At 41.0% G+C, this 15,832-nt stretch overlaps 1 protein-coding gene across 1 annotated transcript; it reads left to right on the plus strand.

Moving 5' to 3' along the window:
- Positions 1-1,523: 1,523 nt before the first annotated feature.
- Positions 1,524-15,327, plus strand: cysltr3 (cysteinyl leukotriene receptor 3; the record flags this gene model as incomplete). Its single annotated transcript, XM_083992656.1, has 5 exons — positions 1,524-1,587; positions 9,337-9,529; positions 12,206-12,373; positions 13,393-13,560; positions 14,823-15,327. The coding sequence occupies 5 exons, from the start codon at positions 1,524-1,526 to the stop codon at positions 15,325-15,327; spliced, it is 1,098 nt and encodes a 365-aa protein (XP_083848782.1).
- Positions 15,328-15,832: the final 505 nt, after the last annotated feature.

Genomic DNA, 15,832 nt, shown 5'->3' on the forward strand with positions numbered 1-15,832 from the left:
CGAAACGGAGCCGTTTTCGAGGTAAATTCATACAAAACCGCTGATGCGCGTTGCGTTCAGGAACAGTTTTTCAGCAAGCAGTCTCCGTATTTACCCTGTATTTACCTCGAAAACGGCTCCGTTTCGTATCGTTCCGTCATTATCTCATAGCGTGGTGGTTGTGCAGGTCACAACTTGTCTACAAAAGCGCTGTGGAGTTTTGGGATGTTGAATTTGATGAGTTTAATGAGGGAAACCAAGAAATTCCATTAGCCTCCATAGCGTAGCTCTGAGCAGCCAGCTGCTGCGCTCCGCCGTACTGAAAATAGGTTACACCTACAATTAAAGGTAATGAACCTACTGCTATGACTATAGCGATTATGGCAATGGGCCAATTTGCCAAAATGTTGAACTATCCCTTTAAGAAGAGGAAGAGTAATGACTTGTCAGGTGTGCTGCTGCTAACCAAGTGGAAGTGCACAGTTTTTGACCGTCGTCGCATTGTGGCCAACATTTGGGCTTTTTTTGTTTTGTACACACTGCAAAAACTCAAAATCTTTCCAAGAATATTTGTCTTATTTCTTGTCAGAATGTCTAATTTCTAGTAAAAACTAAACTCTTTTCGCTTAAAATAAGACTCATCACCTAAAAATGAACTTGGTTTTAGACACTTTTTACTTCTTTCAAACATATTTTCACTTGAAATAAGTAGGAAAATCTGTCAGTGAAAGCAAGTTTTTTTGTGCTTGTAATAAGAAAGAAAAACTTGATCCACTGTCAGATTTTTCTACTTATTTCAAGTGAAAATATGCTTGAAAGAAGTAAAATGTGTCTATAAACAAGCTACCTTTTAATGTGATGAGTCATATTTGAAGTATAATGAGATCTGTTTTTGGTCGAGTATAAGTGTGGTTATAGATCGGCAAAGACAATATTCCAAATATTCCAATATTCAACCAAACCTGAAGATTGTAATAAATGTTTTGTAACTGCATGAACGTCTGCTGAGCCTCTATCTCTCATTCAATGGACCCACCACACAATGGACGACAATACCAGTATAGCAGCCCCTCGGTGGTTTATACTTCACACTTGAGGACATGGAATTAACATAAAAACAGAAATGTGTCCGATAAAGTTTATTTCAATAAGTGTAATGAGCCAATGTTTTTCTAGAGAGGACATCAAACATGACTTTGACTTCCTGCCTAAACGCTCTGGGCGACATGTCCTTAGATAAAGAACAGGGACCATTATTCAGTGAATCGTATACAGTATGATGTAGCAGATTTTTAATAGTTGGAGACACAATGTTTGACTTTCTGTCACCGTGCACCGTGTCACTCAGAGTATTTAAGAGCTGGTCCTGGTTCAGCAGATCCACATCCAACGACTGAAGCTGATCCTGCAGCAGGTTTGTTCTCGAGTCGTTTTCACCTGTTCATCAGTAGACGTCTGACTGACCCGTCTGTCTCTTTGTCTGTCCTCAAGGTTTTTGTTTAGTTACTGTGGTGAACATCTGTAGAACATCTGTACCCTCCAACATGAAGACTCTGGCTCTGTCTGTGCTGGTCTTGGCCCTGGTGGCTCTGACTCAATCTGCTGCTGGTGAGTATTTCTGACGTTTTCTACGGTTGTTGTGTTTCTGTCCAGCTCAGATTCAAACACAGCGGTTGTTGTTCTCTGTCTCTGTCCAGGTGCTGCTGATGAGAAGGCTGCCAAGGTCGACAAGTGTGAGTACCGCTACATGTTATATAGATACTGTTTCGCTTTTCTGTCGGTCAGTTGTTCAGTACCCTAAGAGACTTAGTGATGAACTTGATGACGAAGGTCAATGGACAAAGGTCGTATTGACCTTACAAGTACAAATGTCCCCTTGGACTTCAAGGACAAACTGGAGACTTCGTACAATTTGACACTAATGTTTGATATTTCATCTGGTTCTGGATAAACAGATGTGGACTCTGTTATTTGGTTCAGTAAATACCGAGTAAAGGTGCTCACTCTCTCCTGTGTTTGTCTTTGTCTCTTTAATTGTCCAATAAATCTTGCAGATGACGCAAAAGCAAAAAAATATTACAAGGCCAAGGACGACAGTGCCTACGTTAAGTGTGCAGCGTGTTAAGCAGCAAACCAAACATCATGGTGGACGTCTGGATGAGAAGCAGAGTGATCCATCTCACCTTTGTGTTTCCTCTCTATGGCTGTGAAGCTTTTAGCACCGTTTGATTCTGTAGAGTCAATCGTTTCTTTCTCTGTTGTGAAAAATAAAAAAAAGTTGAAGCAATGAAACAAGTTTCTCACTCTTTTACTTCCACACAAAAAAAATGCTGTCAGGTTTTTATCAATGTATAATCTGCATGACATTCAACTATTTGTGATTATAAAGCCAACCATGCAATTTTAGAGAAACTGAGCCTTAAAACCAGCCGTCAGGACTTCCTGTCACTTTGTGATGTCACAACAAAGCAGTCACACCAAGCTCCGCCCACCACTTGGTTCCCTCTACTCTAGAGCACTGGAATAAGAGAGTAAGGACACGCATTGGTCCAATGGAAGTGCCTCCTGATGGCGGAATATGGGTATTGCAAAAGCGCCCAAGAACTGACATCTCTGCATTGTTGGTGAATGAGCAAATGCGGTATTTTCAATAATTTAAGGACATTTCTAGATAACCCATGTTAATAGCATCATTGAGGACCCTTTACAGATAAACATTAACACATAGGCGAGTATTGGCGGTCCTGCTCCATCCAGAGTTCCTGCTCCATCCGGCGGCCCTGCTCCATCCGGAGGTCCTGCTCCATCCGGTGGTCCTGCTCCATCCGGTGGCCCTGCTCCATCCGGCGGCCTGCTCCATCCGGTGGCCCTGCTCCATCCAGAGTTCCTGCTCCATCCAGAGTTCCTGCTCCATCCAGAGGTCCTGCTCCACCCAGAGGCCCTGCTCCATCCCGTGGCCCTGCTCCATCCGGAGGCCCTGCTCCATCCGGAGGTCCTGCTCCATCCGGTGGTCCTGCTCCATCCGGTGGCCCTGCTCCATGCGGCGGTCCTGCTCCATCCGACGGTCCTGCTCCATCTTTCTTTCTTTTTTGTGTCATTGTCTTGTGAGCTACTGGACTAATTTGAATTTCCCTCCTAGGGATGAATAAAGTATTCTCTACTCTACTCTACTCTACTCTTTTCCAGTGCTCTAGTTCCCTCCATCCAACACTTGCAGGATTTGGTTTCTCTGAGTTTTTATTCTGAAATCTATTGGTTTCTATTGCATGACCCCCAAAAAAAGGAATGCAAAGTTTTATCAGCAACTGTTGATCAGCTTTCTTCCAATCAGCTAATCAATAATCAGTTCAGTTCAAGTTTATTTATATAGCACGTTTAAAAGCAACCATTGTTGACCAAAGTGCTGTACAAGTCATATAAGACACATAATATCAAACACATTCAGACTCCAGATCCATACGCATGCACAAATAAACAGCTCCACAGCATACATAGCTGAGTTTCCCATAATAACCCACGTTGAAGGCCAGCGAGAAAAAGTAGGTCTTGAGCAAAGACTTGAATTGCACGACATTTTCAGCAGTTTTTATGTGAAGACATGCAGCTCTCATGACCTTGTTTTGAGTGAGCCCCGATCATAAGTTTAGTTGTAGGTATTCTACATTTCTGTGGTTTGCTCCTTAGGTTTCTCTTCTTTGTCTGACTTGTGAAGACACGACATGGTGTCATCACGTTACTATGAGGTTACTGTAGTGGGTTAAAGGATTCCAAATAAACTCAGTGTTAAGGGAAGGTGTGTGAGTCAGTTGTCTCATCAGATTGATCATGGAGTCGTTGAGTGTGTGTTGGCTCTCTGCCTGGTGAAGTGAGTGTGTGTTTGTGTGTGTGTGTGTCCTCCTCCTTCCGTGGAATTCATGCAGCGATCAAACACTCCCACTAACACTAACACTCGCACTAGCAGGACGATTTGAATACAGAGGAGAGACAAGAGCTGGACTGAACTAAAAGAGACGGAGGGATGAACAGACGTCTGTTGGAGAGATGAAGCTGTGACAGGATGAACGGTAAGAGACAACTTTCTAAACACACACAGACAGGACGATTTAAAGAGTCGACTCACATGAAGGTCCTGGTAAAGTCTTGAAATTCTGAGTTTTAGAAATGTTCTGGTGACTGAAAGAACCATGTAATACTGAGTGTTTACTAGTAACTTAACCAGTTGTATTAACTTTAGCTAAAGTAATTAACTTGGCAGCCCTCTTAGGTTAACGTACGGATAGGGTTAGTCTTGTATGAAACAATGTGAGAGACGATGATAATTGAAAAGATTTTTTTTAATTTTTAATTTGAACAAACAAAGAAAATGCTTTTAAAGCTTAAGATTAATTAAGCATAATAATATGGCAAAGACAAGGAAGATAACTGGAACTGGACAAACTATCAAGAAAACAACAAAAACCTACCAAATAAGGAAGAGAACAGCGAATAACAACAAAAGACTAAAACAATTAAGACGAAAAAAAACAACTACTGTACAAGAAAACTCAAACTAACAAGAAAATGGCTCACACCCACAACAAATACGAAGAGAATAACTGACTAAGTACAAATTATCAAACAACCTCAAAATGAAAACAAGGTGAAAAATAACTGAAAGAAGATAAAACAGTTCGGAAGTTGAACCAGCTGCTTTTATTGACCCTAAGTGAGATTTACGACCTTTAATCTGTTATTTTTAGTGTCATTGTTGTTTACTGATGAAGCCGTCCCTCTCTGTGCTGTTAAATGTGTCCAACTGAGGCCAAACGTTAGAGTAAACTGTCCTCCGAGATCAACAACAATATGGGCGAGAGCCAGTTGCCGAGGTCAAAGCTCACAGCCGTCAGAGTTTGTATACGTCAGGAGGAATTTATGTGGGAACTTCACCAAAACATTGTTCACAGTCAAATTCGAGAGGAGATGAAAACTTCTATCTGGTGTTAGCTCAGTGGCTGTTAGCTTAGCATGGAGACTGTAAATGACTGAGCAGCTGACTGGTTTATTGAATCCAACAAATCCATCAAAAACTGAACAAATCCAATGTAATCTTGTGTTTAAACAATGTGCTGCCTATTATATTGCATGATCCCTCACTCGCTTCCCACCAAGAATGTGGATCATCATGGCGATCAGACGAACCCCTAGCCGGTTATCTAACCTTCTTAAGCTGCACCGGGCAGAACAAACTTTGTGTTTGCAGGAAGTTTGGTAAATGTTTGAATGTTTGGCTTGTTGGTTTTCTCCTAAATTGTCTTTTATTTGACAGCAAAGCCATACATGGAAGTGCAGCAGCTGTGTCTGTAGACAAGACGCCGTGTTTACACTGAAAACATGAACCAACCGCAGCTGCCTGAGCCTAGGTGGTGTTGTCTAAAAAACCCTGATAACTGAGCAAAAAGCAGAAGTCGATGTAGCAGCAAGTTATGCTAACTAGATTTTATCACTGCAACAGCATCCAACAGCCTGGAGGGTACAGTCTTTGAACTTCTCAGATCTGTGACTCAAATCAAAATAAAGGCTGAAATCCTAGATGGATGTGGTCCAACCCATGACAACTCCACTCACAGATCGTATCCCCAGGTAGTGTCTAGTTTCGGCTCGCTAATGTTATCATCAAGTTTGGTGGTTAAGTTTTGACTATATGAATGAATGAATGAATTTATATTTATTTACGTGTCGTGCACCAATTAAGGCGCCCAGCCTATAAGGGCTTACAAGACACATTATCATCATATTTAGACACCAAACAAAATCATCAGAGCACAGACAAAACCAAACAGAAACAAAAACCACATGGAATTCACATAAATAATTCACTTTTTCTTTTTGACCAGGCACTTTTTATGAAAGTAGCTATATAATAGTAAAGACTTCTTTTCTGAAGAACCATTCCAACTTTACCTCATCATCAACCCAAAACAACTCAGGTTTCACATTTTGCATTTTCTGAAACAAAAACTGCCTGGCTTCGTCATATAACGGACAATGAAACACAAAATGCAGTTCATCCTCAATTACATTTAAATTACATAATGTGCATAGTCTTTCATCCTCAGGTACTGAGTTAAACCTACCAACTTCTATTGCCAGAGGGAGAATCCCAGCCCTCAACTGGGCACATAAAGATCTCTTGGATCTATCCAATGGCAAAGTCACATAGGGTTCTGAACAATATACATTTTTCAATTGGCAATAAGTTCTGAGCTTTGGTTTAAACCAGATATCATTAGCCCATTTTTCTTTATACTCAAGAAATAACCTATGTTTCACAAAATTAACATTACAACGCAAACCATTAGTGAAAATATGTTGTTGATCAGCCTCACTAAAAATAGCTTTCATGTCACGATACCAAGGATAGACTATATTTTGGTTGTTTTTTGTGAGATTAATTGAATCTCTTCAGTTCTGGGTTGGGGACAGCCTCTTCCTGGTCCTTGTAGCTCTACATCTGGCTGTTGTCCTTGTTGATGTAGCATTTGAAGGTCATTTGAAGGTTTTATGCCGTTTTTACCTTGTTACTTGATGTTAGCATTTGGCAGCAGTTGTGTTGATGTATGTTTTCATTTTTAAACATATTTGTCTGTTGTCAATAAATATCTCAATCAATCAATCAATCAATCATTAGCAAGCTGTTTTTAGCTCATATGTCATACTTCAGTTGGATCGTAACTGATGGTTACTAGGTGTGACTATTTTGTAAAAACACCTGTCTACGTCAGAGTTGGTATGTGTGTGGTGCAACTTGTTTTTATCCCTCCATCAAACTCAAAAGAGGAACTAAGCAGGATTTTTTGTGTTTATCTTAATTTTACCTTAATTAAAAAGCTCCAGAGTAATTGTGAACCATGCAACATCCCGCACCGCGACACAAACGCACTCTTTAACCCACAATCTTTTGTTTATGATGGTTAAGACTACACAGATATACAAGTTGTAACATTGTTTATAACGTTATCCACCGCTCCATGGGTTTATTTCGTTAAAAAAAACGAATGCACATGGCCAGGCGGAGGGTTAGCAAAACAGAGGGAAAGCGACCGGACTTGCACAGTTCCTCTTTAAATATTAAAAAAGTTTATGTTAAAAACATTGGTACAAGAGAAACACCATGAAACATCTGTGTAAACCTCATTAATCATTTATTACTGAATAACAATCACCTGCAATTAGTAGACAAACAAAGAAACAAAGTGGAAGACGCCCCTTTGAAGGATTCAGCTTGACATATGTGAATTATTTACAGACAATATGGAAACTGACAATGTAAAAGACAAATTTAACGCCTACGTACGTGTATGTGGTTGGTTTTGCAAAACAATAATGAATGAATGGGTGAGTATAATACACTATTTATAAGAGCAATGGCATGAGGAAAGAAAGTGCTGCTGCTGGCATGTAGCTGTTTGCAGGGAGTGCCAGAAAGTTGAAGGGTGAGTTCAGGTTACTGTGAATTTGCGATGCCTTTCACTGCCAACTTCCTGGTTTTCTTTTTTTAAGGCTACAGGTGCAGTGAAGAAAGGTTGAAGGCGTCATTATGTCCCACTGCTTCACATAAATGTGCAGTTTCATGATGTGATACGAACTAAGAAAGCCCTTCTCTGTGCGCTCTCCAGTGAACACACTCCCTTCTCTTTATCTGTCTATTGCATCAGCATTTCAAATAAACACACACAGGGCCTCTCATAATAATTTACATGTCTCTAGATAGATAGGAGGACTGTTGAACAGTTTATTCAAATTCGCAGCCCAGGAAACAAAAGGGCCGTTTCTAACCCGGCGACCCGATGAGGTTTATGTAACGAACCCAGTTTTTGTTTACAACAGGCCGACTGGTTTCGCCTGGTTTACAGACCGGCCACAGTAGTACGTTTCCATGCAGAGCTTAATCAAACTATGCTCAAAATTCGATATTGGCATCTAATCTGACTTCTGTCCTTGTCTCAATTTACATGCAGCTGAGAAAACTGAATAACTGACGGGGTCCGCCCCCTCATGCGGCGTCACCCGTTGTTTAAGCGGGTTAATACGCCCCCCTGTCCTGTTGACTTTTCTGTCACCTCGTAAAAAACTGAATATAAACAACTTAGTGCATAATAATAAATTCTCAACTGCAGTTCTTGACCAGACGCGTCAGTCTGGGCCGGATTCACGCTGACAATAGGATACGGGCTTCCTTTTTCATCTCTCTCTCTTTTATTTTTTTTATTTTTTTTAAATAAAACACTCTTGCTGGTCACTCTGTGTGAAATGCATTGAATCTGCGCTACTTTGCCGTGTTCAGGCAGCTTCTCTTCTCCACTTCTCTACTGTTGTGGAGCCGAGTAAGGTGTATACATAACGGTGAAAATCGAATTCCAATCGCATTATCTGGTTGTCTTACTGTAATCGGAGTTCTCCAACTCCGATTTCAGTCGGACTAAGGTGTTTACATGCACTTCAGTTGTCCAGTTATAGTCGGATTAAGGCAATAATTAGGTTTTTTCAAGTGTCACGTAAATGTACTGACTGTTGAATATTAAACTATTGTATTCCAGCCTCTCGTATGTTTAGGTTTCCTTCAGTATGAGAGTAACACAGTGACTGTGCTGTGTGTGTGTACATCCATGGGTATACACTGCAAAAACTCAATATCTTACCAAGAATATTTGTCTTATTTCTAGTCAAAACCAATCTCATTATACCTAAAATATGTATATTTATACAAATACATACATAGATATACATAAAAAAGTAGCTTGTTTTTAGACACTTTTTACTTATTTCAAGTCTATTTTCATTGGAAATAAGTAGAAAAATCTGATAGTGGAGCAAGTTTTTCTTTCTTATTACAAGCACAAAAAAACTTACTTTCACTGGCAGATTTTTCTACTTATTTCAAGTGAATATTTGTTTGAAACAAGTGAAAATGATCTAAAAACAAGTTAATTTGTAGGTGATGAGTCTTATTTTAAGTGGAAAGAGATTAGTTTTGACTAGAAATGAGACATTTTGACAAGAAATAAGACAAATATTCTTGGAAAGATTTTGAGTTTTTTTTTGCAGTGTAGGCCTATTGCACAGATGCTAATGTATAATTCAGGGAGAGTGTGATTATGTGCTTATGGGTGAATAAAAAAGGGCAGCAGTGCATTGTTGTGTTTCTAAACAGGCCATGTCACTCATGTCAAACTGGAAAACCAATCAACTACTTACTAAAATACTTTAAACGCCCCGCATTTGTTATGGGTTTATATCTTATATCATTAACTTGTTTGTTGTGAATATACTGTATATCCAGGGTTAATACTGTTTGTATTGTGTGTGTGTGTTTTGCAGAGCGCCTGCTAACCACTCCCAACGCCAGTAGCAACAACACCTCTGTGACAAATGAGTTGCTGGCGACGTGTTTCCACAACGACGATGCCTTCAAGTACCGCGCGTACACGTTCACCTACCTGCTGGTGTTTCCGGTGGCGTTCGCCTGCAACATCGGAGCGTTGGCGGTTTTCTTTCTGCAGAGCAGCCGCAGGTCAGAACAACCACCAACCAAACAGCCAGACGACATAGAAACATGTCTCTTCTGTCCAGTGTGTCATTAGTATAGGGAACTATTTATTAGTTAAAAGGGATAGTTCAAAATTCTAATTTCCCTCATGTGGACTAAGGGCTGGGAGAAGTTTCAGAGTCCTCCGTGGCTTCTCTGAGTTACAGGGGGTCTCGGTGTAGCAGTGCATGAACATATGATGGTTGCAAATGGATACCAACTGTCTTTGTAACAAAAAGACACACCAAATGTTTTTGTGTGAACTGCGGGACTGCAGATGGAAATTAGCCTTAGAGCTAAATCTGGTGTATTTACATATTGTATGTTCATGAATACGCAGAATACTACAAAGGAGTATTAGGGCCATCCAAAGAAAAAGAAAAAAAAAAGGCAGGCAAAAAATAGAAAAATCTGGCACAAGAAAAAAAAAACCAGACAAAAGAAACGGGTAAAAAAAAAAATAAAAAATAACGGGTTAAAAAAAAAAAAGAAAGACGCCGGGTAAAGAAAAAAAGACCACAATCCCAGAATATGAAGACTGCAATGTGTAATACCACATACAAATCCATTACATATATTATTTCAATAGCAGCATGTCAATACAACATCATATATGTCATATTACATTTTGTTAGAAGCTGTCTCTCCAGTTTTGACATCAACCCTATTGTTTTGCTTTGTATGTCTCTAGCCAGCCCACAACCCGACTTTTGATGCACTTGTTGTAGCATCAGTCAGTTCTGATGAAGTAGCTCTAACATTTATTATAACTTCTTCTATTGTAAATGCAAAAAAAAGCAGCTGTAAATGCTAATGTTAACGAAACTAACAAGACAAACAACCCCTTGAAAAGCTAAACTTCAGGCTGCTGCTCATTCTGCCACCATTCATTTGCCTACCACACTGTAAACAAATCAAGCACACCGCTGACTTACCTTCTATGCAAACATGGATAAACAACATGATCAACCCTCGGTGAAGACTGTGTGTGTGTGTGTGTCCTCAGCTCTATGTGCAGTGCAGTCTTTAAAGGGACAGTTCAACATTTAGTCAATTTCTCCTATCACCATAACCCCTATAGTCATAGGTTCATTACCTTTAATTATCGGTGCATGTTGTTTTGAGATCGGCGGGGCAGAGACGTGAGCTGCTCAGTGAACACAATGGAGGTTGTGCACGTTCACCACGCTATGAAATAATCATGTAACATTACGAGTGGAGTTAGTAGTGGTGCAAGTAGTTGTAGTAGTATTGTATAGAGGGTATGCACATGACGTCACGGTACTCGGAAGTCGCTGTGGAACGTCCACTGAGTGGCAAAAAGACGAGTGGCAGAGCCGCCAAAGTTTAAAAACGAGCAAGTAACGAAGCGATTTTCTCCGAGCCCATACACGTCTGACATGTCAAGCTTTGCCAGCATGTAAATCATGCATGACCTACTGTAACAGAGCTGCTAAAAATCTTGAGGATACGTCTCACTTTGACCGAGTTACATTCAAGAATGGCGGAAAGTAAATTCACTGGAGCGGTCATTGTTTTCGATCGATCAGCTGTGTTTACAGTTTCAGGTGTCGTAGTTATGATGTTTAGACAGATAAATTAGTCCTCTAACACAGTTTGACTGGTCAGAGTTTTTCAGAATAAAAGCAGCGCGCAGGTTTAAGCGTCGGGAGTCACAGTCAGGACGACAGTAACAGCTGTAATCTCGTCCTTCTGCACAATAACAGCAGCCTGTCAGTCACTCTGCAGGTACCGCGGTCACTCTGCGTGTTACAGGAAGTGTCCGTGCAGCAGACGGTTTTGGGGAGCTGGTTGTCGATTCCTATTTACATCAATTTGTTTTGATATAAGATATTTTATCCAGTTTATGAGTCCACCGCATGGTCCACCGCTATCCGCCAGCATGTTGAGGGACGCTTGTTTTGCCACTCAGTCCAATCGAACGGGGCGTTGCGAGGGCAACGTGACGTAAACGCATACCCTCTATTGTACAGTATTTTGTTTTTATTAAACGTGGTGTCTTGCACCATAGGTGCCCAGCCCTCATGGGCTTACAAGACACACCAAACACAAAACAAACACCGGCACACACAAGAGGAAAAGGAAAACATGCTTGTACGCATGCATGCATGCTCACACGTCTACATATTTTCATACAGTGCATATCCACACGTGCGCACACATACACACACGCATTCATGCATGCATGCTCGCACGCATGCATGCATGAATGCCCACATCCACACATACATACGCACACAGAGCAAAAACGGTTGTATTGTATTATAAGTAGTATGTGCTTCATATGTCGTAATGTTACATAATGTTACATGATTATTTCATAGTGTAGTGAATGTGCAGGCCACAACTTGTCCTCCAGAGCGTTGTGGAGTTGTTGGATTGTGTATTTGATGAGTTTGATGAGGGACAGGGGACCTGCACCGTTCACCTCCATTGTGTTCACCGAGCAGCTCACGGCTCTGCTCCGCCGATCTCAAATGATGAACCTACTGCTATGACTGCTATAGGGATTATGGCAAAATGTTGAACTATCCCTTTACTGTAACTGGCCTGTCAGACTGTCCTCGCTCCCACAGCACCATCTGGTGGACGTGAGAGGGAGCTGCAGCTCTGACTGTGTCCTGGTGTTTCCCCTCACAGGAACTCTCCGTCCTGCGTGGTCATGATGAACCTCGCCATCTCCGACGGCAGCTTCTCGCTCACGCTGCCGCTGCGATTGGCCTACTACTTCAGGGGCGGAGTGTGGGACTTCCCTGATTGGCTGTGCCGCCTGTGCGTCTTCGGCTTCTACGTCAACCTGTACACCAGGTAACACAGACACACACTGGTTTAAAGGGAGAGTTCAACATTTTGGCAAGTTCGCCTATTGCCATAATCCCTATATATAGTTTTAGTTCTGTTTTTAGATCGGTAGGGCAGAGATGTGAGCTGCCCAGTACTTTAGCATTTCCCTCATCAAACTCATCAAATACACAATCCAACAACTCCAAAACGCTCTGGTGGACAAGTTGTGACCTGCACATTCACCACGCTATGAAATAATAACGTATTATTATGTAACATTACAACACGAGAAGCAAATACTCAGAACTACTTTTGCTTTTGAAATGTAGTTCTGGCTGCATTTGCCTCTAAAACAACTCTGTCTCGTAATGTTACATGACAACTTCACTGCAAAAACTCAAAATCTTACCAAGAATATTTGTCTTAGTTTTAGTCAAAATGTCATTTCTAGTCAGAACAATTACATGTCTCATTATACTAAAAATAAGACTCATCACATTAAAAAGGAGCTTGTTTTTAGACACTTTTTACTTCTTTGAAGCATATTTTCACTTGAAATAAGTAGAGAAATCTGAGAGTAGAGCAAGTTTTTCTTTCTTATTACAAGCACAAAAAACGTTCTTTCACTGGCAGATTTTCCTACTTATTTTAAGTGAAGATATTTTGGAAATGATCTAAAAAGAAGTACATTTTAAGGTGATGAGTCTTATTTTAAGTGGAAAGAGACATTTTGACAAGAAATAAGACAAATATTCTTGGAAAGATTTTGAGTTTTTTTTGCAGTGTTGTCCACCAGAGCGTTGTGGAGTTGTTGGATTGTGTATTTGATGAGTTTGATGAGGGAAACCAAGAAATGTAAGTTCTAAAAATAGCTTGCACCGACAATTAAAGGTACCAAACCTACTGCTATGACTATAGGGATTATGGCAATGGGCCAATTTGCCAAAATGTTGAACTATCGCCTTAAGTCCTCAAAATGGCGTCATAGTCCCCACAATGTCTGTAATACAGGAACACACACTCTGCTGCTCTTCCTCCTGCAGCATCCTCTTCCTCACTCTACTGAGCGTGCTCCGTTGGTTCGCCGTGGCCAAGCCCCTCCGACACCGCTCTGTGGCCACGCCCACTCGGACCTTTCTGGTCTGCCTGGGAGTCTGGGTGTTTGTGGGCGTGTCCTCTGTTCCCTTCCTGTCCAATGGGGTGATAAACCGGTGAGACACTGAAGACGAAAAAATGAAAACTTATTGTTTGTGTGTGAACTTTTTGACTTTTGAGCTGAATGTTGATCGTATAGGTTTAGTTTAGGAGAACAGCATTTGCACAGAAGGTTTTTATAAATCTATTGTTGCTCAACATGGAATACACTACCGCTGGTCATAAGGGAAAACTCATTCACATAGTATGTCGCATTTAAAAAACAGCTGAAAACATGGCTGACTGATAACCAGCTCTGTGAACACTAAGGGTAGTTCTCTTATTTTAGATTACTAAAAATAGTAGGCACTTTACTCCATGCACTTTAAAAACCAGCACTTTATTGCAGATGCACTTTTAAAAAATGCACTTTATAACAGATGCACTTTAATGAATCTTAACAGCGCTGTACGACACATTTGTCAATTAAATGCACTTTAATTTTACTACTACTCCTTGCTCCTTCTGACTGAAGCTACTGTGTGATATATTGTATATATTGTGATACGGTATTTGTACCATGTTGTGCTTTGTTCCTGTTCTTGTCCTTGTCTAATGTTGTTTTTGTGTGAACTGCGGGACTGCAGATGGAAATTAGCCTCAGAGCTAAATCCGGTGTATTTACATATTGTATGTTCATGAATACGCAGAATACTACGAAGGATATTAGGGCCACCCAAAGAAAAAAAAAAAAAACAGACAAAAAAAAAGTTAGGAAAAAACAAAACGAAAGCTAGGCCAAAAAAAATTAAATATGCAAAAAAAAAAAAAGTCAGGCAAAAAAAGAAAAATCCGGCACAAGAAAAACAAAAACAGACAAAAAAAAGTTAGGATAAAAAAAAAAACCCAGGCCAAAAAAAAATAAAAATAAAAGTTAGGCAAAAAAATAAAATAAAATGGTTAAAAAAAAAAGTGGGTAAAGGCAAAAAAACGGGTAAAAAAAACTAATAAAACAGGTAAAAAAAAAAAAAGTTAGGCAAAAAAAAAGGCCAGCCAAAAAAAAAAGAAAAAAAAATGGGTAAAAAAAAAGGAAGGTAAGAAAAAAAAAAAATGTTGTTTTTTTTACCGGACTTTTTTTCCTCCCGGATTTTTTTTTTTTGGCTGGCCCTAACACTCCCCTTTTGTACCTTGCTTTTTTTCTTTACCCGGCTTTTTTTTTTTTGTACCCAGTTTTTTTTTTTTTTTTGGCCTGGCTTTTTTTTTTTTTTGGATGGCCCTAATACTCCTTCATACATTACAAAAAACCCCAAATAAATAACTTTCTCTCTCTCTGTCTCAGGGCGGGGTCTCCGCGGTGCTTCGAGCCGTCCGGTTTCTCCTCCTGGGGCCGGATTCTGATCCTGAACTACGTGGGCGTCTCGGTGGGTTTCCTGCTCCCCTTCCTCACCATCATCGCCTGCTACAGCAAAATCATCCAACACCTGACGACGCGCTCCAGCCTCCACTGCAGCGGCGGCCCGTCCGGCAGCGCGCGCCGCCGCAACCGGCAGCGGTCGGTGTACCTGGTCGCCATGGTGACGCTGACCTTCCTGCTCTGCTTCCTGCCCTACCACCTGATCCGCTCGCTGCACCTGCACGCCATCTGCGGCCGCTGGAGCTGCGCGGCCGTGGTGCGGCTGCAGCGCGCGGTGGTGGTGACGCTGTGTCTGGCGGCATCGAACAGCGTGGTCAACCCGCTGCTGTACTACTACTCCACCCGGACGTTCAGAGACAAGATGCGGGACGCCCACTCCTCTCTGCTGTCCAGCCGGCCGGGCTCGTTCCGGAGGAGGAACACCACCTGAAGAGAAGAAGAACCAGCAGACTAGCTTCAACTCTCTACTTATTTATTTCAATTATGAATATTTATCTCATTCATCAAAAAAAATAAAATAACGGTGTGGTCTCTCAAGCTGAATAATGAAAAAAAATATTGTACGCACATTGGGAACGGACAAGAGATTGTTAACGTTGGATCCAGGGTTGTTGAAAAGTGTCCAGGTTTCATTGAAGGGTCCAGTTTAAAGGAGAATTCCTGTCATTTTTTACCCCTAAATCGTTGTCCTGATGGTCACCCAGTGTTGGTTGGAGCAAAAAACGCGACTAAAATTGATGCAGGCAAACCAGAGTTACACCATGGCTAGACGGCACTAGCGATAGAGACAACGCTAAACTATGGAGGGAATTCTTTCAACCTTATGACACACCACTGAACTCATAGACTGTACGGTTATACTGAGTATAAACAGTATAAACTTTGTGTTTTTGCACGTAGTCACTCACCTCAGATAGCCGAACTCTGGAACGTCC

Source organism: Trachurus trachurus, assembly GCF_905171665.1.
Source record: "Trachurus trachurus genome assembly, chromosome: 18".
Classification (NCBI taxonomy): domain Eukaryota; kingdom Metazoa; phylum Chordata; class Actinopteri; order Carangiformes; family Carangidae; genus Trachurus; species Trachurus trachurus.